At 34.5% G+C, this 22265-nt stretch overlaps 2 protein-coding genes across 3 annotated transcripts; one reads left to right on the top strand and one right to left on the bottom strand.

The window, feature by feature from the left end:
• Positions 1-1136: 1136 nt before the first annotated feature.
• Positions 1137-5164, bottom strand: LOC100853642 (uncharacterized). Its single transcript, XM_010652906.3, has 10 exons — positions 4818-5164; positions 4693-4743; positions 3773-3889; positions 3231-3683; positions 2570-3009; positions 2356-2455; positions 2079-2138; positions 1812-1901; positions 1608-1727; positions 1137-1536 (listed from the first exon to the last, which is right to left on the bottom strand). Exons 1-10 carry the CDS (start codon positions 5136-5138, stop codon positions 1228-1230), a joined length of 2061 nt encoding a protein of 686 aa, XP_010651208.1. The 5' UTR covers positions 5139-5164; the 3' UTR covers positions 1137-1227.
• Positions 5165-9446: 4282 nt separating this feature from the next.
• LOC100853682 (ATPase GET3B) lies at positions 9447-21851 on the top strand. 2 transcript variants are annotated; one of them, XM_019220319.2, is made up of 12 exons: positions 9463-9738; positions 10758-10969; positions 11088-11150; positions 11260-11370; positions 15684-15758; positions 15859-15927; positions 16005-16070; positions 16418-16492; positions 16567-16665; positions 17714-17848; positions 21041-21208; positions 21470-21851. In XM_019220319.2, exons 1-11 carry the CDS (start codon positions 9537-9539, stop codon positions 21176-21178), a joined length of 1245 nt encoding a protein of 414 aa, XP_019075864.1. In that variant the 5' UTR covers positions 9463-9536; the 3' UTR covers positions 21179-21208; positions 21470-21851. The 2 variants fall into 2 exon arrangements, with proteins under 2 accessions (XP_019075866.1, XP_019075864.1); XM_019220321.2 differs by having other exon boundaries at positions 9447-9738; positions 21041-21851.
• Positions 21852-22265: the final 414 nt, after the last annotated feature.

Genomic DNA, 22265 nt, shown 5'->3' with positions numbered 1-22265 from the left:
ATTGGATAGAAAATGTATATATATTATAGGATATGATATCCAATGAAATATAATCACCTTGGATATTAAATCGAACATACTTGATATTTTAAGGTAATATATCTAATGAGATATATTATGTCATACTTATATTTAATTTGTAAATAAAATAAAAAATTTAAATTATATATATATATATATTATTTTTTCAATGTTTAAGATAAAAATTATATTACATTCCTATCTTAATTATCCCACTACCAAAACATAGGATGCGATATGTTATCCATTTCTTATCCCATCTCATGTTATATTTAACCATCCAAACATACCATTAAGAAAGATTAACTTTCTAGTTATCCATTCAAGGATATCAATGATAGCTTAAGAAATATTAAATAGTACAAGACTAGTGCTAATGTCATCATCCAATCCATCTAACCTATCGAAATTAAGATAGATAACAATAATGATGGAACAATAGTAAGAACATCATCTTTTAAAACTAAGACCGCGATCAAAGAACTTCTAATGCAACAAATATTAAGAAAATCATAAAACAAAATAATTATGTCAACATATTTCTTAGTTTTAATAGAGTAGAAGAAATTATCTAAAATTAAGAACATATTAAGACAACTTTAATTAAAATAACCTTTATTTAAGCCATTTGAGTTATCTAAGAAATTTCATAAATAATTTCATATTAAAAAGTAAAGTTCGTAGCAGAATGTCACATACTTCATGAAAATTGTTTTTATCATAATTTTAAAGACAAAATGTAAATTTATGGTTAAAAGTAATATTTTTTTATAAATAATTTTGAGGCAAAAAGTTGAATTATTCCAATTGTATTTTTAGCAATAAAAAGCAATTTCATAGCAACAAGGAATATTTTACCACAAATAATTTTGTGGCAAAAAGATGAATTCATCATAAAATGTCATATATTTTGGTAAGAATTATTCGGGTCATATGTTTAGCAATAACAAGGAAATTTGTGGCTAAAAGTGACATTTTGCCATAAAATCTAGTTTATGACAACAAAAAAAAAAAAATCGTGACAAAAAGCATATTTGTTGTAGTCTTTTAAAACAATTGGTAGTTCCAGGCTATAATATGCAAAGAAACTCGAGCAAATATCATACTCAAACAACTAACAAATGAGGGAAACAATTCCTCCTCTTTTCTTTTGTCACTTAGCAAAATATAACATATTAGGCATATGCTTGAAGATGATGGGGAAGTTTACACGGACAACAGATACTGAAACTCATACTCATACGGAATGTTGTCAATGCTGTTAGGTAGCTTTCCAATGGTATGGCTTCTGTATAAATCCACCATCGACTTCCTTAATGACCCGGATGTAGGCAACTGGTTTGCAACCCACTTGACCAATGAGTCCGCGTCTTGTGCAAAATCAAGCATGTTTCGAAACAGCAGCTCTGGGACTGCAATCCTTTTTGTGCTGGCTACCACAATTGAAGCTTGCAGGTATTCTAGTTTCGACCTCTCCAACTCAGCCACCACACCTTCAGCTGTGTATATTTTCACCTGCACATTCACTTTAGATTTTCAGCATTGAAAGGGTTGAAAGAAAAATTGAATTTGATTTTTCAACTTACGGCTGGAGAAGAACGGGTTCCACAACACAGAGCAAATGTGACATTAGGATTGAATGGTTGGACCCCATAAAGCTCGCGAATGATGGCTTCTTTATCGTCCTTTTCTCCCTTCCAGTAAGCCTACCAACAGAACATGTTTTAGGATACAATCTTATCGACAATGGAAGGACAGATGATCCTTGCAAAGTATAAGTTAAACCATACCCCTCTTATCACAGAAGTTGCTTGTTTCCTCAAAATAAAATGCTCTATAGCTTGAGCATTTACTATGTTGCCTCCTATATTGAGGGTTGCCTGAAGGGAAACCATCAAGAGTCATCACTATGATCACCACAACTAAACAGCCCCCAAAGGTTTGTTGAATTTAGCTGATAGACCGATCAGTTGATTCAAATATAGTAACCAGACATCTGTGTGAGACACAGATAAATTTCTGGGCTGCAGTTCTAAGATGTTGATAAAACAGTTTACCTTGTTCATCAATGTAATCAGCTTTTCCGGACTAGAAGGCACCCCATATTGGAGAAATCCCTGCATTAATGGAAATGCAAGAAAACACAGCGTAAGCACTTCAAACAAAAGAGACCAATAAGATAAGATTTCTGAGGCTATCCTGATACACTAGTAAGCATACTCAGTACAGCAGAGCTGTAGCTCTAAAGGCATTGGGTAGACCCTATCTTAGTAAGATTAGTTTAAAACAGAACGAGAAAAGAAAAAAAATAAATCGGCTTTTCCAATAATATACATGCATGATACAAGCATTGTACATGTTGATCCAGAATGCTAGTTTCTGTTCATAAGTCAAGCTTCTTGAGTCCACCTTCTGGAGATTGTTCATTAAGATCCTGTTAGTCCACAAGGACAAAAGGAAAATGTAAATCAAATCATGAGGGCAAATTATGTGCTATCTATAGCAATTTATAAATAAAAAAATTATTGTTGAAGGTCTCTTGAAGTACCTTAACTTTTGTAGCAAAGGAATGGAACTCGAATTTGAGATGCATTTGGGGTCCAAGGAGCTTGATGTGAATCTAACCAGATTCTTGTAGGGGCCAATGTCCCTTGGAATAGATTCTTCGATATCAAAGATACCATATGGATCTTGTTGTCTTGAATCCTTCTGTGGCAGGGGGCTCGCCTTTGGGTTTAAGCTGGGATCGACCCTAAAGCTTACTGAGCTTAAAGAGAACTGGATTGACCTGGAAATAGGGCCTGATTTCTCCAGTTCCATTGTTCTAGAGGTTCTGATCAGTCTCACAAATATGAAGAGCAAACACTTCATGATACTCTCGGATAGCTTGTTGGGCTGCCACTTCTGGCTGATCTCCTCTGGCTGGATTGATTGAGACACAGGTTTTAGTGGGAGGTCAGAGAAGAGCTCTGAGCTACGTTCTCTTGGCTGAAAAAAAGTCATTCGAAACTTAGAATAGCAATCAATATCTGGCTATAATTCTATATGCATCATTGTAAATCATGCCATAATGTATTAAGATGGGACTTCTATATTAGGGAACCAAAGACCAAAGACCTGAGGATCTGTTTTAGGATGAACTATTGTTTTCAGAATGCTTAGAACAGAATGACAGCTGAGGATAAAATTAAAATGGACATTGAGCTTACCCTTGGGGTTGGATGCCGTGGGTCTCGCAGGGGCGAGGGTGGCTTCAATAGCCCACTTTTTCTTGGAACCTTCTCTAGAAATCCAACCTCTTCACGGAAACGATTTTCCTTATGTTCAGATAATTCTCTTGTGCTTCCCATTTTGTTATTTATACTGAAATTATTGAGATTATAGTCCCCTTTTATAGCTTTAGTAATGAAATGCAATGCCTTTGTCTCAAATGACAATCTTTCAGGAGTACTAGTTCCTTTCTTGGGGGGGATTGCGATTGGTGGACTCGGTAAAAGGCAATACGGACCGCTTATGCTCGTCTCAAACTGCCCTTGTTTGTTTTTGGATTTTCTAGTGACTTCCTTTTCTTTATCCAAACTATTTTGAAGTTCTCTTATTTGGCTTTGTAGGCGAGCTATCTCCCCCTCAACCATGGCTATTTCAGCTAAAAGCTCCTTCATCTACACAATTCATGGAAGAGTCTTTAAGAACAAGAAAATTTCTGTATAATTAAAAGGAGGAGAAGGGAAAAAAAAGAGAGATCAATTACCTTAGGAGGAAGGAAGTTAGGTATGTAAATTGGGGAACCATCTTTTCGATTATGTACATTCTCCAAAATCTCATGTACCTTTCTTTCATTACGCAACAGTTTTTGAAGAGTAGAAACCTGCATCAATGAAGCTCTGTCAATAAATACATGCATATAACTACTAGCTTCAATGCTGCTCTCTTCAACTAGATTCTCCCACTAAGTTCTCTAACAAAGCACCATATACAAGACCGTACTTAATTCTACCCAAGAAAGATCATAATAATTAATAGCACATGCAATTGTATCTTTTGGAGGAAACATTCAGACACTCTAAAGGGGGAAAGTGGCATTTTCCTTGCAAGAATGATAGTGTTTTAGAGGAAACATCTCTTAAGGAGAAAAGCAATTTTATGCAAAGTTTTCTAATGTTTTGGTAGCAGAGGTATGGCCTTCCTTTACTGTTTTCTTCCCTTTTATGGGTGGGAAATGGAAATGATGAGCCTTCAAGTACTTCCCATACTAGGGGGCTGATGGAGTAGAGTAGTGTACCATTTTTTCTCACAAGATGATTGAGAAATTAAGTTTGAAATCACTGTAATGCTCTTAAAAAAAGAAAAGTTGGGCGTTAGGGGCTAAAAATGATCAAAAGAAAATCCCAAAACAAAGTTGGTTTATATACTTTGGGACAGCAACCTACCTTCTATCTGTTATGAGTATTTCTCCAATGATCTCATAATACGGTAGAGAAGTTCAGCATGTATGAAGATCAATCTCCTTAATTTTATAAAAATTTTACATATTAATTAATAAAAAATTTCATTTTTCATGTTCTTCAGATGTTTTCACTTATTCTTGTTTCCTTCAAAAACTAAGATAACAAAGAAATCAATCAATACATAGAATAACAACTGCTACAGTAACTACAGGCCCAGACATACCTCCATTTCAAGCTCCTTTCTCTTCTGCTTCCCAGTAGGCTTCTTTTTGGTCTGTAACCACAAACAAACAATTAGAAACAACGCAAGAAAACCACTCTTGTCCAGAAGAAGGAATGAATGCTCACCATCTCCGTAGGCTGGTAAAGGGAGAGATCGTAGTCGGGGGTGGCCATGAGTGACGAGGGAGACAACTTGAAGGTCAGCCAGCCCCAGCGCTTAGAAGAAAGCTTGGAGAAACCCGGGACGGCGACGTTGTTTTGAGGATCAAACTGACGGAGAGAGAGAGAGTGAAGCGTAGAGGGAAAGGAAGAGGGAGTAGTAGTAGTTGTAGAAGTAGTTGTTGTTGTTGACATTCGACTTGAAGGAAATAGAGTTAGATCCTCATATTCAGAAGATGAGATGGAGCTTTCAGCAGACTGACCATCATCCCCTAATCTCCTCTTCATTTCACCCAACCGTCCCTTGAAGTGGATGTGTGCGTAGGACGTTTCGCTTTGCATACTTGCTTAGTGGTCGGGCTTGACTTGGCGTAGCTTGCACTTGCATTCTTTTCCCTTTTTCTATGGCTTTACCACACCCTTCTCCGCCTACTTAAGTTCCATTTCTTTATGGAAAATGACTGAAAAAGGCCACTCACCCCGTACCAAGTAAGATTTTCATCATATCGTATTCGATTCAATAACCTCAAGCAAAAGTAAACAGTGATATATCTTCACAAAATTTGTTTTTTAAACATGCTTTTTTTTAATCGCTGATCAGTAAAACACTAGAGCTACCCAATTGTTATATATACCAGGTATGCAATAATCCTGCTCCCGTGAAAAATGACCTTGGATGAGTGTGTAAAACCGGAGATGTTTAGCACAGTAATAAGTCTTAGGATAAGTCAAAAGCTCCAAGAAATGTGTTGTGTGAGAGGGTCAAAGATTCATTGTGTACCTCAAATGGCTAAGCCCCAAGACGAGTATAAATGAGTGTAACATCAAACCATATAAAGATATAATCTCATTGACAACAAATTGATTTTCAAATGATAAGTCAAAGCATTGAGATGCCAATATGAGAGTGTTGTGTGGGAGAGTCAAGATCCATTGTGTACCTTATGGTCAACCTCAAGACAAGTGTGAATGCATGTAACTTCAAACCATGTAAACATCTAACTCTATTCACAATCAATTGATTTTCAGATGAGATGTTAAATCTTTGATCTTAACAAAACTTTGAATCCAGATAAATATACGAAACAATCAATTGATTTTTAAATGAGATGTTAAATCTTTGATCTTAACAAAACTTTAAATCCAGATAAATATACGAAATTAGATTACAAATAAAGAAGATTAAAGTACAAATAAATAATATCAAAATATAAAAGAATAATAAAAAGGTATAAAATGAATGAGATTAAGATAAAATGGAATGGAATCAATATGCAAAATAATCATATCCCTATATGGTACAAACGAATGGAACTTCCATATAAAATAATAAAAATTAAGTTATACATACGATATCATTTAATTAATGATATTTTTTTTTATATAGATACACAATATAATAACAAACCATTATAATTGTTTATACCAAATATGCCATGGGACTAGACCATTTTTCTTGTATTATTGCATATTTTCTATTTTCTTTTTACTATAATAATTATGACACCAAATACAAATGTTTTAGGAATGATATTGACTTTTTTGAGCAATGCATTTATAATACATTATTAATTTTAGGTTATATTTAACTTATGAACAATATGAGAAAAAAAAAGGACAAAATGTTCCTCTTATTAATTTTAAATTTTAGAAAAATTTTATTTTCTTTCTCTTATATTTTTCAAACCAATCCTAGCCTAAATAAATTACTATTATTTTAATAAATAAAAATTCATGTTACACAATATCGTAGTTAAGATTATCTTGGAAGAAACTTTTGGGATTGTATATGACAAAATCATAACCTTTTATAGTAAAAAAATCGCATGCCACGATTTAGTCTTAAATGCTGGAATAACTTGGGCACGTGGCATTTACATGTGATGCCACATGGACTATGGCCATGCCTTTTTAACAACAAGTGTAGATGGTACATTTACGTGGCTGAAAATCTAGTCATTGGCGCCGGCGCTTAAACGAGCGGGGTCGGGCTGACCCGGAGAAGGCCGAAAGGGTAGGTTCCATTGCCTTCAACTCGGTCTTATGGAAGTTGTGGGCTGGACTACAGTATTACTCTTAGCTCAAACTCGGCCCAACTCGACCCAACTCAACTTAGAACCGAAAATGGAAATTACTTATCTTGATCAATCGTAGACTATTGTGGTTCCACGATTGGATCATCTCCCCTTCTCTTCTTAATTTTTGAAGTGTCCAAAATGCCTTCTTGCGATTTCATATATCCATATTCTTCCTTTCAATTTTATTTTTTCAAACTCTAATAATTGTCTTTTGACATTATAGGAATGAAACTACATGCATTTCTTTCCTTTTTTTTCCTTCTTTTTTTTTTCTTTTTTTGTTTTCTAAAACCCAAGTATCTCACTAATTTTTGAAGTATGATGCAATGTCAGGGGTTAGTGACAGGTCAAGCCATGAAGAGATAAAATAAGGAGGTTGGTGTGGGTTGATAATTTATATGGGTCTCATACGTGGTGGGCATGGGCATAAGAGAGAGTGGGTAGAGTAGATGGGGGAGAAAAATGATGTGAGGTGGGGGAATGAGAAGAAAAAATAATAAAAAATAAAATAACAAAATACAAAATAAATATAAAATAATGAAAAAAATTTAAATGGCATAAGCGGGTAAAAAATAAAAGTAAATATATTAAATTTAAAATCAAAGGTTAAAATTTAGCTAAAAAACAATGTAAAAATAAATTTAGGACAAATTTTATGATTAACATAAATATTTGAGAAAACTAACTCTTTTATCGTCCTTAATCAAAATACCCTCCTTATATTTTTCTATATCGAACTTCTTTAACTTCTTTTTATTTTATTTTATTTTATTTCTTAAGTATTCAAGAAAAACTCACCATTTTGTCATTCATAACCAAAATATCCTCCTTGTACTTCTACATATCCAACATCTTTAACTTTTCTTTCCAAATTTTAGTAATATATAAGAGATCAATGACAATAATAACAAGAGCAATTTGAGCAAATAATATTTTTTTTCTTAATCATCGTAATGAAAAGCTTGTTCAGGATGATGATGAGTTGTAGTTACAACTACACTCACACAATTCACCTTCTCTAATGACCATGGGTGCACCACCCGCATTGGTGAGATCATTTTAAGAGGGTTTCCCTTCTTATGTGAAGAAGACAAGTCTACTTGCAATGAGTGAATGGGTTCGATAAGGATAAAGGACTCTTAAAGGTGCAATAGGATGAGTTGAAGATATAGGTGGACCTCATGAAGAGAAAAACCTTGCATCCCTTGGTTCAAAACTATGTATTTCTAAGTTTAGATGATTTGTGAATAAAAAAAGATTCATTTAGCTTCAATAAATTATTATTTAAAATCTTGATGTTGATAAATACATTTAATTACTTAAAAATAATTTTCAACCAACTATAGTTAATTGAACAATTTTAAACAAAAGCAATCCAAAATCGATATTGTAACTTATAAATTGAGAATGTCACGTATACATATCTAAATGAAAAGTTTATTTACTTTAATCATTTTTTTAAATTAAATTTGAACTATATACCATAATTTCGTAAAATTAAAAACACTTATATTCTATATTATTATAGATTCATATATGAATGAAATCGAAACATTCACTTATTTTTCGTACTCTAATGCTATGTTTGATTTCTAAAAAATTTGAGGAAAAATGTAAAAAAAAAAAAAAAACAAAGAAAAAGTAGAAAACAAGAAAAAGTGAAAAAAAAAATTAAAAATCAATAAATTATTTTTATTTACTATTTCAAACTCATTTTAACTTATTAATATAAAAATTAAATAATTTTAAAATACATAACATTTTTTTACTTACATTTTTTTAGTATTTTCCAATAAATCAAACATAACTTAAAAGCTTTTATCATATAGAGTCAATGGAAAGGGTGAATGGGAATTAAAATTATTATTAATTGTCTTAGAAACAAAAGTATAAATAATACATTAAAAAAATGCATTTATTTTTAGAAACAATTTTCTAAAGGAAGAATATTTTTTAAAAATAAATAAGAGGTTGAAAAATTCCAAGTTTTCCTACCAAAACAACTTTAATTTTTTCGCAGTCAGAGGCGCCTAATTCTCGTATGAGAATTCCTCCAGGTCCCAGCGAAAGTTAATACATTTTGGGAGAATTATGTTTTGGGGTAGATTAACCCCCAAATTAACAAAAGGTTCATGTAATTATTCAAATTGAACCCAAGACTTGAAAAATATTTTTATTTAATTTAATATTTTTAAAAAATACTTTTATGTAATTTAATATTTTTTAAAATAAATTTATTTTATTTAATATTTAAAAAAATATTTAATTTAATATTTTTTTAAAATACTTTAATTTAATTTAATATTTTTTAAAAAAAATTATTTAATTTAATATTTTTGAAAACTACTTTTATTTAATTTAGTATTTTTGAAAAAAAAATTATTGAAAAAAAATTATTTAACTTAATTTTATAAAATATTTTATATGTGTTCTTAAAGGATATATTTATCCGTTATTATTTCATATCCTTCAATTCAATTTGAAGAGTTATATAAACCTTTTTTAATTTAGGAGTATTACCCCAAAAATAATTCTCCCGTACATTTTTTAGTTTGCTCGATCGTTGTCCCGTGCTTTTTGTTTTCCGACTAGCCAAACAGAAAAGGAAATGGCATATCGCTGTTTTTCCTCCGTTTCGCTGGTCTCCATTCGCAGGCTCTCTGCGACTAACAGTTCCATGGCAATGGCGGCGGTGTTCCATCGCATATCAAAAGGACAAAACTGCACCTCCCTCTGTACAATCACTAATAGACGCTTCAACTCTATATCTTGTCCAATCAATACAAAACCGTTCAAAAACCCAATTCAAGGTAATAATCTATTTCTCTTCGTGGTTCTTCGTTTTCTTGGATATAAATGATGGGAAATTTTGGTTTCTTGTGTTTTGGTACATTTTCTCAGCAGGCAAACGGAGGTTAGTTTCAATAAGTTGGCATTTGTGTGCCTATTGTGATTGGAAACTGACACAGTAGTTAGAGGCTTGAAGAAACACAGCACACTGGACGGCTTCATGTTTTTTCTTCATTATTTCTCTAATATTTTTAGTTGGTTTTGGATCATCATTTCCCTTTATATGAAAATGCAAAGTAGATCCTGTTGGGAATTTGAGAAGTTGTTAATCCAATTCTTCTTCTATAAGGAAAAAAATATGGAACTTTAAAAATAAGAAAGATGGGCATATATGGAAAACCATAATTTACACATAAAAACCACAGAGATAAGAGGAAAGTTAAAATGTGAATGAAATAAAAGAAGAATCTTCATGTTGCTGGGTCTTTGTACCCAAAATGAATCAGAGTAGAACTAATGCAATCTAAATGACAAAGAGAGAAAAACAAAAATCGAATAATTTGCATATGCTTGGCCATGAATCACAATATTTAGCTAAGATCTTACTGTGGTTTCTCCTTTATCATAAAAAAATGAACTTACAATTTGCACCTAACTTTCCTGTCTGCTATTGTGGAAAATTGCTTATGTGACGACCTCAAGCAGATATAAGAATTTCTAGTAAGTATTGGGACTCTAACTACCATGAAGTCCTATAGGGGAGTACATAAAGCAAACCTTAGCACTTCTAAAGCATTGTATACCTGATATTATTGACAGCCAAAAATGATTGATAGCAGTAAAGGATATGATTTGTGAACCTGAAACGCTAGATTCTTGGACATGAATGTCACAAGATCATTGTTAGCTACCCTGGTTTCCAGCAGATTATTTGGAAATCACTTGCAAGTTATGATTCTACATCCATCAATGCAGGGAAATATTTTTTACCACTTATAGAGTAGTTATAATGATATTTGGATGCATGTTTTTCTCGCAGTGAGGTCACTAGCTGCTCTCTCTGAAGCTGCTGCTGGTTTTGATGAGATGGTTTCCAGTACCCAGCGTAAGTATTACATGCTTGGTGGGAAAGGAGGTGTTGGGAAAACAAGTTGTGCTGCATCCCTTGCTGTAAAATTTGCAAACCATGGGCACCCCACTATAGTGGTCTCAACTGACCCTGCTCACTCCCTAAGTGATTCTTTTGCTCAGGTATCTAACTGTATACCATGTTGGTTTTTGAGCTAAAAATGCTATTTATGTTTTAAGTTTTCGAATTAATTATATCTAGTCAAATGGTAACTCACTGCATTTTATACATTTTCTCTAGGATTTAAGTGGAGGGACACTTGTTCCAGTTGAAGGACTAGATTCTCCACTATTTGCTCTTGAGGTACTTGGAGGGTGAGCAGTGTGTTCCTAAGTAATGATAAATAATGATACTTATGATGGTTCTGCTGCCACATACTTCACTATGTTTTTAATTGTTAGTACTGTGACAGATAAATCCTGAGATATCTAGGGAAGAATTCCGCACTGCAAGTCAAAAAAGTGGTGGCAGTGGTGTTAAAGATTTTATGGATAGTATGGGCCTTGGAATGCTTGCGGATCAGGTGAACACTGCCTTTATCATTAGTTATTGTCTTATTGATATGAATGACTCAGCATTGATGCTAACCTGTACTGTACTTGTCATTCAGCATGTTTTTCAAGTCCTCCTACTCCATTCTGTTTTAGAGCCCTTTTCATGCACTAGTATTAATAATGAAGTTTATTTCCTCGATCAAGCTTATATTCATTCAGGTTGAAAGCTTTCAAATGCTATTCTCTATATCAATTCTCCCTTCCAAATTTCTTGCTTCTGAAACTGATGAAAACCTCTTATAAAATGATTGGAACACCTGCTTCAATAGGCTACATAGGAGAGAAGTGAAATGCAATATATTTACCCTCTTTCAAATAGGCAAGCAAAAATATTATTAATAGTGCCCAGAAAAAGGGTGCACCAAAGTACACAAGCCATATACAAAAGGTGCCAAAAAGCAAAGAAAAGAACAGAATAAAAAACAATTCCCTCCTCTTTCCTAGTACCCAACCAATCAACTAAATCTACATAGACATTGACACCCCAACAAAGAACTTTCTAATTTAATCCAATCCAAATGAGTACACAAAAATGAAGATTTGGCCATTTGGTCCACATATTCCACATCCTCAAATCACATATTCCACTTTTTCTCTGCTTCTTCTCCACAAAGGACCCACACCAACATAAAAGGGACTCTTACTGAAGAAGGCTATGACAATAGTATACCAAATAAGGGGAAGACTAGTTGCCATAAGATCCTTGCTTTTGCACAATAAAGGATGATGTGATTAACTGATTTTTCTTCGCCTTTGCATAGCTAACATCCACTTGCCAACACCCATCCTCTCTTCTTTAACCGATCTAAAGATCCTCCTCTAAGTTGTTTCCCATCTGAAAAACCTCATTTTTGTTGAAATCTAAGAATTCCAAATTATTTCCTTAGGAAAAGTCTGTAATCTCCCAGGTGCCAACCAATAATAGTAGGTTTTGGTAAAGTTTCCATTCTTCAAATCCATTCAAACCACACTATCCTCTCTATTCCTATTTATTGATTTCTCTTGCAATCTCATAAGAAATGCTTCAACACTTTCCAAGTCCTAATAATGGATTTGTCTTGACTGGAGAAATATGGTTCCTCCCCCTTCCCCTATTTTCCAAAACTTCTATTCATTTAGACATTTTTCTCAATTCCTTTTTCTTTTTCTTGATAGGCAAATAGGATATGTATTAAAAGGTGCCTCTCAAGAAAAAAGAGGGCACAACTTTAGTACATAAGAGGTATACAAGGTGCGCAAGGATCAAAAAGGATAAAACCAATGACACCATTTATGGATACTCCATTTAAGAATAGTTGATTTATGCTTCAAAGCAATTTGATCAAGCAAATATAGATTTTAAAAAGTGTCTTTAACCACCAAAATAGTTTGTAGAACCTTGAAATGTTGTTCTATTCCTTTATTTCCAACTAGTCCAAAAAAGGCAGAAAAGTCATCTTCCATACAATTTTCTTCTTCAACCTACAAATTTGAACCTCTTTTCATTAAATGATGACTTTTGAGAAATTTTCCCCAAGTTGCCTTCCAAGCAAAAAGGCTAATCGTGGAGGACAACTTAGAAGCCTAAATCTATGTAGCTGGGAAAGACAAAGCAACTGCAGAACACATGACCATGAAAGTATGACTTAATTGATAAAATTCCTTTTCTAGATTCTTTCCAGACTAGCTCATGAGTAGAGTGACCTGAATGTACACCAAGCTCTAAAGGTGCAAAAATTCTTCCACCATCTCCAACTTACAATCAAAGAAGCTTCTTCTAAACCTTGGATTCCAACAGGTCATTATCCCTGCTCCTGTTTCCTAATAATTCACCACCTAAGCATCCTTATGAACCAGTAAAGCAAAAAAAGTTGAAAAAAAAATGATTCTTTAACTTCATCTCCCTACAACTTGCATGTGTCAAAAATTTTGTTGTTTGACAATCATCAATAGAGATCTGGTTCTTGCTTGAAAATCTTCCCTATCTCTACTTATAACTTTCTAGAGGCTGCAGGCGTCAGACTCCCTTCAACTCCTGGAGCACCAACCCCCTACCATCTTTCCATCCTTCCTAACAATGACTCTCCTCCAAACACAATCTTGTCCACAGTAAAATCTCTATAACCATTTCCCAAGCAACATCACATTCAATAACGAAAGTCTTCTAATTGCTAGCTCTCCTTTACTTTTCTTTAAACATGTCAGACCCTACCTAACTAGATGGATCTTACCATTGGAAAGCTTGCTCCCTCATGAACTTCCTTTAAATTTTCTCCAATCTGAGTTACACTTTCTTTGGAATCACTAGGGTAGACACAAAATAAATTTGGAGGTTAGAAAGAGTGCTTTTCAACAAAGTGAGTCTGCCGCCTTTTGAGAGATATATCTTGTTCCAACAGGCCAATCTATTTAATTTTTTATTTTATTTTAAATCTCTCCTCTACTATGTACCAAATTACAACTCATTTAAAGAGACTTGTAAGAGCAAAACTAAATATTTAGTGGGAAGCTGATCCAGTCTACACCTAAAACTTGAGGCCAACTGCTCAACCCTCTCTACTAATCCTACCAGAATAAGCTCACTCATTTTCAGTTCTATTTTTTTAAGCTTGAGAGAACTTCAAAACACAATAATACCCATGTCAAGTATGACAATTGTTCATTATTAGCTTTATAAAAAAGGAAGAAAGTCATCTGCAAAAAGAAAATGTGAGATCAAAACCATGCCCCTTCCTTTCCTCCTATCCTGAAGCCATTAATGAAACCTCCATCAACTGCTTAGTCCATGATACAACTGAAGGCCTCCATCACCGAAATGAATAACCAGGGAGATGGGATCGTTTTGCTTCAAGCCTCGTGAACATGGAGGAATCCAGTTGGTGTCCCATTTACTAAAACTGAAAAGCAAACTATAGAGTTGCAGAGTTTTATCCAATCAATCCATGTTAGGCAAAAACACATACTATTCATCACCGAATATAGGAAGCTCTATTCTCATTATCATAAAAGCCCTTTCTATAGTCAATTTGCAAGCCACTCCTTGCAAGCTTTTGATTCTGCAATTAATGAGCTCATTAGCAATCAATACTATATATAATGTCAGCCCATCCTCAACACAGACATTTTGGGACTCAGATGCAATCTTGCCAATAATCTTTTCAACCTATTGTCAAGACTTAGCCAGAAGCTTAACCTAAAAGAAAAAAAAAGACTTAACCAGAAGCTTGTATGCCCCACTAATAAACTGAGTCCTTTATATACTCCACCCCTCATTTTTGGACCAAGAGCAAGAAAGTGATATTAAGGTTTTTCTGGAACAAACTGGAACTATGCAGTCTATGAAAAAAATCTCATCACCTCATTTCTTACTACAGCCAAGCAATATTACCAAAAAGACAGTGTGAAACCATATGGGCCAAGGGCTTTGTCCCTCCTAAGTCTATGAGTGCCTTGAAAGCCTCCTCTTCACTTTCTGTACCCTACTATTCTCCTCATCTAACTACTTGAAACCAACTCATAAGCTACATTGTTTGTCCTCTGGGTCTGAATACAACTGGTGGGAGAAAATTTCTAAGTGAACAGATCCTATAGGAGTGCCAAAAAATGGGATGCAATCCAAGTACACATGGAATATACAAGGCTTCTCTGCAAAGATAAAGAGAACAAAAAAAGAGACCCCTTAGCAACATGGTATTATCTAATTAAATTTTCAAAGAGACAGTCATGCTGCCACCAGCAGCAGTCGTCCAGCAGCCAAAATTGCTAAAACAGGGATGCTTTAGTCTAGGCAAACCAAATTCTCCTCTGCCTTTGTGCACATGCAACATTGATTGGGTTTCCCAATGTTTGCACAACAATGAAGTGAAATTGCACATGTTTCTAATTATCTCATTGCTTTTCCCAGAATTTTAAGGTTACTTTTCCCATGTCCATCTCCCATGCTGTCTCCCATACCCTCTTCCCAAACTGTTAACTGTGGCTTAGGTTGAATAGTTGATGAAAGAAGTCGTATTCTGTCACAGAGCAATTCTGGACCATGAGATTATAGTCCTGATTCTTTGCTTTCTAGTTTAGCCCCTTTTGACAGGAAGCCTAATTAAAGGTATTGATTATCATCACTATGAGAACCAAAGCTTCTAAGAACCAAGATTTTAAATTCAGAGCTCCTCTGACTTCATTTTTGTCTGAATTCGAGTTCTAGTGCCTAGTACCTGTTCACTCCATGAAAATATTCTAATTTATAGATTTTGGTTGGACTTTTATTTATGCTCCCTTATATTGAATATTTTCCCCGTTGTTATAGTTAGGAGAACTAAAGTTAGGAGAGTTGTTGGACACTCCTCCGCCTGGTATGGACGAAGCTATTGCAATTTCCAAGGCATGTATGGCTTCCTATAATTTCTGAATTTATTTAATTAAATTGTAGTTAGTGGTATCATCCTTTCAGTGCTCTTCCTAACTATGCAGTTGCTTTCCAGGTAATGCAATTTGTTGAGTCACCTGAATATAGTATGTTTACTCGGATAGTTTTTGATACTGCACCAACAGTAAGTAAAAAAGAAAAAATGTGATTTATAAGTTACTTTTGGTTGGTAAAATATTCATTTGTGAATCGGTTTCATAGGGTCATACACTCAGGCTTTTGTCCCTGCCAGACTTCTTGGATGCATCAATAGGCAAGATGATGAAGGTGAGAATCTGAAATTTGAATTTGAGCTTGTGAGTTGTGACTATCTGAGCATATTGTTTAAATCAATTTGCTGGATCAATGAAGAATATGGCAGAGTTGCATTAGGCTCTAAACATAAGCATCTGATTTTATGAATTTTTTACTCAATGGCTTGTTATTCTATCATTCTTTGCTGTTAGAAACTCCATATTTTCAACCTGGTTTTGAAAACTACGATTGATTATGGGACTGATGAACCGTTTTCCTTTCTCATCTTCTTGTAGCTTTGTGGGTAGTATTTAGATATTTATAATTTTTTTTTTCATGTTTATGGATGATTTTATTTTTCTATTGATCATCCAATTCAGTTAAAGAAGAAGCTAGCTTCAGCAACATCAGCAATCAAATCAGTCTTTGGAAAGGAAGAGACACGGCAAGATGCTGTAAGCATGGAACCTTTTTGTAATGGGATTCCTGCATCATTTGAATACTAAGCATTTTGTGTTTGTTTTCTTAGTCTGACAAACTGGAGCAACTAAGGGAGAGGATGGCAAAAGTGCGAGATCTTTTCCATAACTCAAACACGACAGAGTTTGTTATAGTAACAATTCCAACGGTAATGACCCTACTCTTATTATTGACTATATAAGTGGAAGTAATAAATGAAATGTAAGTATTCACTGCTATAAGTCAAGCCATCAATTATAAGCAAGTGTCAGTATTGAAAGTTTATGTGCATTTTGTTGTATTGTGTTCTTTTAAAGTGATCCCAATTGTTTTGGTCTAATGAACTTCTTTAGCTCAAGTTCCTTCCGCATAAGTTATCAGCTGGTTTTCAACGCCATTTCCATTTGGAACTGGAATTTGATTTCTAAAACTCCGAATTTATTTTGAAGTTTCAGCTTTATTACTAGATACTTAGTATGGAAAAAGGTCAAAATGATTAACCTTTCAGATGACAAATTATGAATGAATTATTGAAACTTTTTAGAATCTCTTGTGAATGATTGAAACCCTATTCTTGTGTAACAAGGGCACTTGGAGCTCCTATTTAGCATTCTTTACTATGTCAAACACACACATGCATAGGAGCACTATTTATGTCATTGAGACAATGATACAATTCATTTTGTTTGGAGGTTGGCAGTTTTCTGTGTGTCATCAGTCTCCATGTCAGAGCCACTGTCTGCAGGCTTGTGTGGATTTAGGAAGTGATTAGTTGAGATACAACCACTGCTTCCAGTCAATAAACATTCAGAATTTCTTCATTTGCTGACTATTTCCCTCATCTTGGAACGAAAATATTTTCTTAGAATAACTGGAGCTGCAATAATTATAGCAAGACATTATGTTGGCAGTCATTTATTGACTTGGGATTTGTAATTTTAGATGGGTTTCTCAAAGGGGAAGCTTCTTTCACATTTTTCATGTTATTATTTGCAAGATTCTCCAAAGTACTTGGTTTTCCTTTATTTCAGCTAAAGCTATTTGAAAAAGAATTCCCACATACAGTCTTATTAACTGGAAGTAACTTTATAATCACCAGTGCGTGTTATTGAGCAACTTTATTCTGCAAATATGGTTTTTTAAGTTCTTGGGCTTCAATTGGGTGTCTGCATAATTGCTTCAAGTATCACTTTTTGGCTATTTGATTTTATTTTAAGGTCATGGCGGTTAGTGAGTCAACGAGGTTGCTTGCATCCTTGAAGAAGGAACATGTTCCAGTTCAGAGACTTGTTGTTAATCAGGTTCTACCTCCATCTGCATCAGAGTGCAAGTTTTGTGAAATGAAAAGGAAGGTACCGTCGCAAACTTCTCTTTTCTTTAACTGTAATGAGAACAAAAGCTCTTGAGAGCATGAGTTAGAACATATCTTTCTTTTTTATACACGGTTACTAGAATTTGGATTGCCTGAATCCTATGACTTTCATCATGCATAACAAGATTTTGACTCATGTTACTGTTGGCATCTCCGGATTCAGATTAGACAATGGGGTTAGGAAATTGTATCAACACCTGAAATCATCCAAAGTTCCGTCAACTTCATTCCAAACCTGGGTAGGCTTTTATCGTGTGCACTGACATGCTTTATGACACTCTGTGGGTTGCTGGCCTTTGGAAGGTAGTGCTGCATTGCATTAGATGGAAAAGCTCTTGGGATCAATGGTTTTCATGATGCATGGCACACGGGTTTTCTTCTTTGTTGATGGTACGGTTTTAAGTAGGAGAGATCAATTATGTGAATCATGAGGATACATTTGACTCCTAGGGAGAGTGGGGCAACTTGAAAGGAGAGATGGGGTTGGAGAATATAGTGATGATCCTTTTTAGGACTTTACCCAAGGGTAAGTTGGCATGATATATGTAATTGGCATATTAGCTAACCAACCTAAGCTTTTGGCTAATTGGTAACTTAATATGATATCAAAACCTTGGTTTATGGGAGGTCATGTAATCAAACATCACCAATATTTATTTCCCCCTCTTTATTGAGTTTATCAGCAAATTTTACAAAAGACTGCCTGTGAGGTGAAGTATTAGCTCCAGTGTAAGCTGTCATGATAAGCATAGTTCGCCAATTGCCTTAGAACTTAAGTTTTTAGGTTAATTGGTATCTTAACAATCCTAAGGGGAATCGTATTTTTTATTTTTTTATATATTTTTTATAGGTGATGCTAAACAGAATTTTGCTAGGAGTTTGAAATTCTCTCTAATGATTTCTTTAAATGACAGTAGTAAATAGAATAATGAACAGAATCCCTTCCTGGGGAATAAATCTGCTGGTGTTAACATGTGTCCCTTTGACACTGTTGGGTCCGCCTTTCCGCTCAATAAGCCAGGATAATTTTAACTTATGCATAATTTATTCCTGCTTTGACAGACCTCAGTTTCAAGCCCCCAAAACAAGATCCTCCAACCAATTCCAAGTACTCAGTTTCCATCTACTTGAGTTGAAAGCTTGGTCACCAAAGAGGTATAACAAGTTCGTATAACATGCCCAAGCTGTGCTTCTGGTTCATGTAGGCATGTCAATATCAAGGTGCTGTGCTGAGATAATTTTTGAGGATGATGCATGGAGATACAGCCAGTTGGATATTGATCACATTCAAAGATAATCCATGGAGATAAAACCAACTCTTCTAATTTGGGGCATTGGTAGATGAGAAATAAGCCTCACTTTACTTTATTGTCTCACCAATAGAGGGTATCTAAGGGGAGGATCTCCTTCTACTTTGACGCCGTAGGAGTGTGTCACATAATCAGTCTATTCCATCCAGAAAGTAGACAGATCTTTTCCTTGGAGCCCATCCAGGTCTGGCATCCACATTTTTTGGCAGGTGAGAAGATCTCAAGCTTCCATCCAGAAAGTAAACATCTCAAGCTTCCATCCAATGGGTGGGCATTTAGGCTATATGGTACCACCCTCTACCAATGAAGCTAGAGAGATGTATTATCATTTTGGTGTCCTCAAGGCCATAGAGCTAAATAATCTGTGGTACAATGGTTTTTTGGTGTTTTAGACCTGACTGTCATGCTGGTGTATGTGGTGCTTAGATATTGGTCCATGTAGCATGGAGAGATGAGATATCATTTCTTCTTCCATGTGATGGGCGTGGGGCTTAAATTTTGTCGTTGGAGGGACCTCTGTTGGAATTCAGCCTAATCCTCTTATAGATCATACTAATTCTTTATTAAGGAAAAATAAGATTCACAATGACTGTTCAAACAATTATAGATGATATTGTGTCGATGAATGGAAGTAGTGTTTTTAAAGGCTATTTAGGCTTATGCTTTGAGGTTTGCCTCAAGGTGAGGCTTTGTGAATTAGCCTTAAGGCTATAGCCTCAGTTAAGGTAATTGAGTTTTAAGCCTCACCCTGTCGAGGCTTACAGCCTTGAGACTATTGAGGCCTAAGCCTCAAGGCTATTAAGACCTAAGCCTCAAATATCCAAAGGGTTTTTGGTCTTTGTGGGCTTTTGATTATATTTATAAGAGGCTTATGCCTCAATATTCAATGAGTTTTAATAGGTTTTATTATCATCTATGATTTTGTGGGCTTGTGATATATAGATTTCATGAGTTTTGTATTGGTTTTCAATTTGGTTAAACCTTTTACAAAATAAGGACTTAGTTGACTTCCAATTAACCTTTTAAATGGAAGGGAGAGAGAGTTTGAGAAGAAAGAGTAGATAAACAGAATGGCAGAATTATTAACTGTCCTAGTGGCTGATCTTATATATGTGTAGATTTATTAGTTTATTATCGATAGATAAGAAAAAATAACGAAGAAGAAAACTGGGTGGAAATTAACACTTATAGGGAGGATAATATAACAATTAGATATGATTGTATCCTTTGGAGGATCCAACTAGTGATAGTGATAGTAATGTTGAAAATTATTTGATGAAACTATGAGAGGGTTAATTGTTAGAAGAGAGAAAAAGGAACTAAATTAGAAGCTATTAACAATGACAAATAATTAATTTTATCATTATGAAATTTATGTTTTTTTTTATTATTCAATTTTCTTGTGACTTTATGGTTTTTGTTTTTTTTTTTTAATTTTTGATATGTATTTTTTATTTTTTTATTATTCATTTGTTTAAGTTAAAGCTTACATCTCATTTTGCCTTGAGGCTTACGCCTTGTTCTGTCTCGAGGCTTATTCCTTGTTTTGCCTCATTTGGCTAAAATGCCTCAAGACTACCTTTAGTCTTTTAATATATTGGATGGAAGTTGTGTTGTGAATTTTGCTTAGGGGAAAAGGGCACTCTCTCAAAAACTAATAATTATAATAATAAGAAACTGCATTTACTACTTTGATTGGAAAGGTAGTAATATTGTGACATAGAAGTTGCTCAACCATGCTATGAGATACTTCTCACTTCTCAAATCTTGTTAAAACAAAACATGCTAGGAAGAAGAAACTTGCCATTTTTCTTCAAACTCAAAATGTTTAACAGATTTAATGGTATGTCTGAATATCACAGGATCAGATGCGGGGTCTAAATATGATCCAGAACGATCCAGAACTTTCCCGTTTGAGATTAATCCAGGCACCCCTAGTTGATGTAGAGATCAGGGGTGTCCCAGCTCTTAAATTCATGGGGGATATGGTTTGGAGATGAAGCTTCAATTTCTGGAGACAGCATAATTAGGTAACCAATCTTCTCTGACAAAACCATGATTCTCTCTGTGAACTCCTCAAGTCATGTTTTGCTAATGAAATTTCCGCTTAACTATTTACAAATGGAGGGCCTAGTAAGAAGAGGAAATGAATACACATTTTAAAATTATGAAAAAAGGGATTTACGGGTCCCCCCCTTGGGTACTGTTTGCAGAATGCAATAGTTTGCTTGACGACCACAAATCCATGAGAATGGAACTCACCTTTTTGCTTTTCACTGTGTGAATTCCAGGAGTGTAGTTGCCAGTTTTGTATGATTTGCTCCCATGCCCTGGTGCAGTGGAGCTTTTTGTTGAGTTTGGAATTGTAACATTAAAATGAGTCGTTCAAGCTGGTGAAACTGAGGAATGAATTATGTGGGTTGCAGAATATGAGAAAACCTGAAGAACTTAAGGTAGGGCATATGAATGAAGTTGCTGTTACACATGTACGAATTATTTGAACTAGCTTAGACTTGGCTTCATTTCTGAATCCCTTTTTGGAATTTTTCTTTCCTGTTCTTCATTTTTCTCCAACAATTAAATGGAGTGTGCTTTAAATGGAAATTAGATCCCATGGCAATAGCGTCATGAGACATTACTACTGTGATAATGATGTCGGTTTATTTAATTTCATTCAAGTGATTAAATACTGTGGGACAAACATGATTGGGTGTGGAGGATGCAAAAATTCAGTATAGTGGCTTCGCTTCATTAGTGAGGATTACTGGATTTATCTTGTAAGTTACTGATCCTTATGTTTTGCTCCCTAACGCCAAACTACTAGTAGCAACTATGAAAGTTGTGGAACTAGCAAACATATATGATGTTTGAGCGAGGACAAATATATCCTACAAAGCACAAAAATAATTAAGCTTCTGTTAAAATTTTCATACCTCAGTACCCCAAGAAGGATCCAGAAAAATCTAAACTGTGCAGCTGAAATTTTGTATGCCAGATAAGATAAATGAAAGGGGAAAGGAAAAAAGCAGAAATCAAACACAATACCACAAATTTGATAACTGAAATTGGAAGATGTTGGCCATCTGT

Source organism: Vitis vinifera, chromosome 6, assembly GCF_030704535.1.
Source record: "Vitis vinifera cultivar Pinot Noir 40024 chromosome 6, ASM3070453v1".
In the NCBI taxonomy this organism is placed as follows: Eukaryota; Viridiplantae; Streptophyta; class Magnoliopsida; order Vitales; family Vitaceae; genus Vitis; species Vitis vinifera.
The sequence above is the reverse complement of the archived record's forward strand: the minus strand, read 5'-3'. Positions and strand labels throughout refer to the sequence as shown.

Bases quoted from the DNA above. Each gene is read 5' to 3' on its own strand.
- LOC100853642 (XM_010652906.3), bottom strand. From the start codon at position 5,138: ATGAAGAGGAGATTAGGGGATGATGGTCAGTCTGCTGAAAGCTCCATC. The intron at 3,010-3,230 runs GTAAGCTCAATG...ACTTTTTTTCAG, and splicing joins CACGGCATCCAACCCCAAGG to CCAAGAGAACGTAGCTCAGA. The intron at 1,902-2,078 runs GTAAACTGTTTT...GTTTCCCTTCAG, and splicing joins TGATTACATTGATGAACAAG to GCAACCCTCAATATAGGAGG.
- LOC100853682 (XM_019220321.2), top strand. From the start codon at position 9,537: ATGGCATATCGCTGTTTTTCCTCCGTTTCGCTGGTCTCCATTCGCAGG. The intron at 16,666-17,713 runs GTAATGACCCTA...TTTTATTTTAAG, and splicing joins TTATAGTAACAATTCCAACG to GTCATGGCGGTTAGTGAGTC. The intron at 17,849-21,040 runs GTACCGTCGCAA...TGAATATCACAG, and splicing joins TTTGTGAAATGAAAAGGAAG to GATCAGATGCGGGGTCTAAA.